Here is a 1299-nt window from a genome sequence, read left to right as displayed (position 1 = left end):
GGTCAGGGGAGGAAGATTTGGGTCAGGGGAGGAAGATTTGGGTCAGGGGAGGAAGATTTGGATTGGGGACCATTGAGCCAGCAGAAAAGCCCCCCAGTTTCTCGCCCAGCTGCAATCTCCTGCGGTCTCAATGGTGGTGCTGGGGCTCAGCAGGTGGGCAGCCCCGCGTCCCCGCGTCCCCGCGTCCCCATGTCCCCGCCGGGGCAAGGCACAAGCCGCCCGTGCCCACCTGGAGCACTCCTGCTTGTAGATGTCGATGATGTTCTCCACCAGCAGGTTCCTCTGCAGCCCGTAGACGCCATGACGGTCCAGCAGCACCTCGTGGCGACACGAGGGGCACCGGAACCGTCCCCCTGAAATCACGCTGCCCCGGCTCTGCCAGTACGGGTTGGCTGCCTGGGAGGGGGAGATGCACATCGGGGTGTCCGTGAGCATCCCCACAGCACCGCAAGCATCCCTGCAGCGCTGAGAGCGTTCCCACAGCACCACAAGCATCCCGGTGACCACCAGCCCGGGCGGGGAGGGGGGCGCAGAATGGGCACAGGGACCCCCTCTCACCTGGAAGACGTCGTTGGCACACTTGCGGCAGAGATTGTGCTGGCAGGGCAGGATCACCACCGGCTTGCTGAACATCTCCAGGCAGATGGGGCAGATGAGCTGCTTCTCCAGGCTCTCCATGGGGCTGCCATCCTGCAGGATGCCGGCTTGGAAATCCATCGGCACGACGGCGTGCTCCTCTCACCCGCTCTCGGCTGCCGGCGGCACCCCTCGTCCTGCTATTTATAAGTCGCTCCCCGGTCACGAGGAGCCAAATCCCTACGCGGGGTCGGGTGTCCGGGGAAGCAGCACCTGTCACACGGGACTGAGCCATCGGGATGCTGCTGGTGGCGGTAAACAAGCTGGGGGACAGGCTGTCCAGGAGGCCCTGCCTGCCCGTGCTGCGGCTACCGGCACGCCGAAACCGGAGCTGGGGAGTAAACAAGGCCAGGCTTTGCCCTGAGGCCAAATGGCCGCACACCCAGGGGGGCAGCGTGGCCGGATCCTGGGGCTGGACCCCACAACGACATAGGGGTGGGGGCACGGAGGGGCAAAAACCAGCCCCGCGGTCATTCAGACATTGTGATGGTGCCAGGAATGGGGCAGAGCCGCGGCCAGCAGCAGCGGGGGGTGGCTTATAAGGAGCATCTCCCTTTGCACCCCCCAAATGCGGCCACTGATGGGGCGCAAACACGTGCCTCGCCAGTGGGTCCCCAGGCTGTGCTTGGAGGGGAGAGGCAGCACCAGGGAGATGCAGTCCCC

At 65.4% G+C, this 1299-nt stretch overlaps 1 protein-coding gene across 1 annotated transcript; it reads right to left on the bottom strand.

The window, feature by feature from the left end:
* Positions 1 to 6: 6 nt before the first annotated feature.
* Positions 7 to 749, bottom strand: LOC103923709 (E3 ubiquitin-protein ligase TRIM63-like). Its single transcript, XM_009332120.1, has 2 exons — positions 559 to 749; positions 7 to 396 (listed from the first exon to the last, which is right to left on the bottom strand). The coding sequence occupies exons 1-2, from the start codon at positions 715 to 717 to the stop codon at positions 43 to 45; spliced, it is 513 nt and encodes a 170-aa protein (XP_009330395.1). The 5' UTR covers positions 718 to 749; the 3' UTR covers positions 7 to 42.
* Positions 750 to 1299: the final 550 nt, after the last annotated feature.

This window comes from Pygoscelis adeliae, unplaced genomic scaffold (assembly GCF_000699105.1).
Source record: "Pygoscelis adeliae isolate BGI_AS28 unplaced genomic scaffold, ASM69910v1 Scaffold359, whole genome shotgun sequence".
Lineage (NCBI taxonomy): Eukaryota > Metazoa > Chordata > Aves > Sphenisciformes > Spheniscidae > Pygoscelis > Pygoscelis adeliae.
Note: the sequence above shows the minus strand (reverse complement) of the source record. Positions and strands in the feature narration are given on the sequence as shown.

What these genes read in the sequence shown, in the direction of transcription:
- LOC103923709 (XM_009332120.1), bottom strand. Translation starts at nt 717, where the DNA reads ATGGATTTCCAAGCCGGCATCCTGCAGGATGGCAGCCCCATGGAGAGC. An exon ending in GTGCCAACGACGTCTTCCAG is followed by an intron (nt 397 to 558) that starts GTGAGAGGGGGT and finishes TCCCCCTCCCAG; the next exon opens with GCAGCCAACCCGTACTGGCA.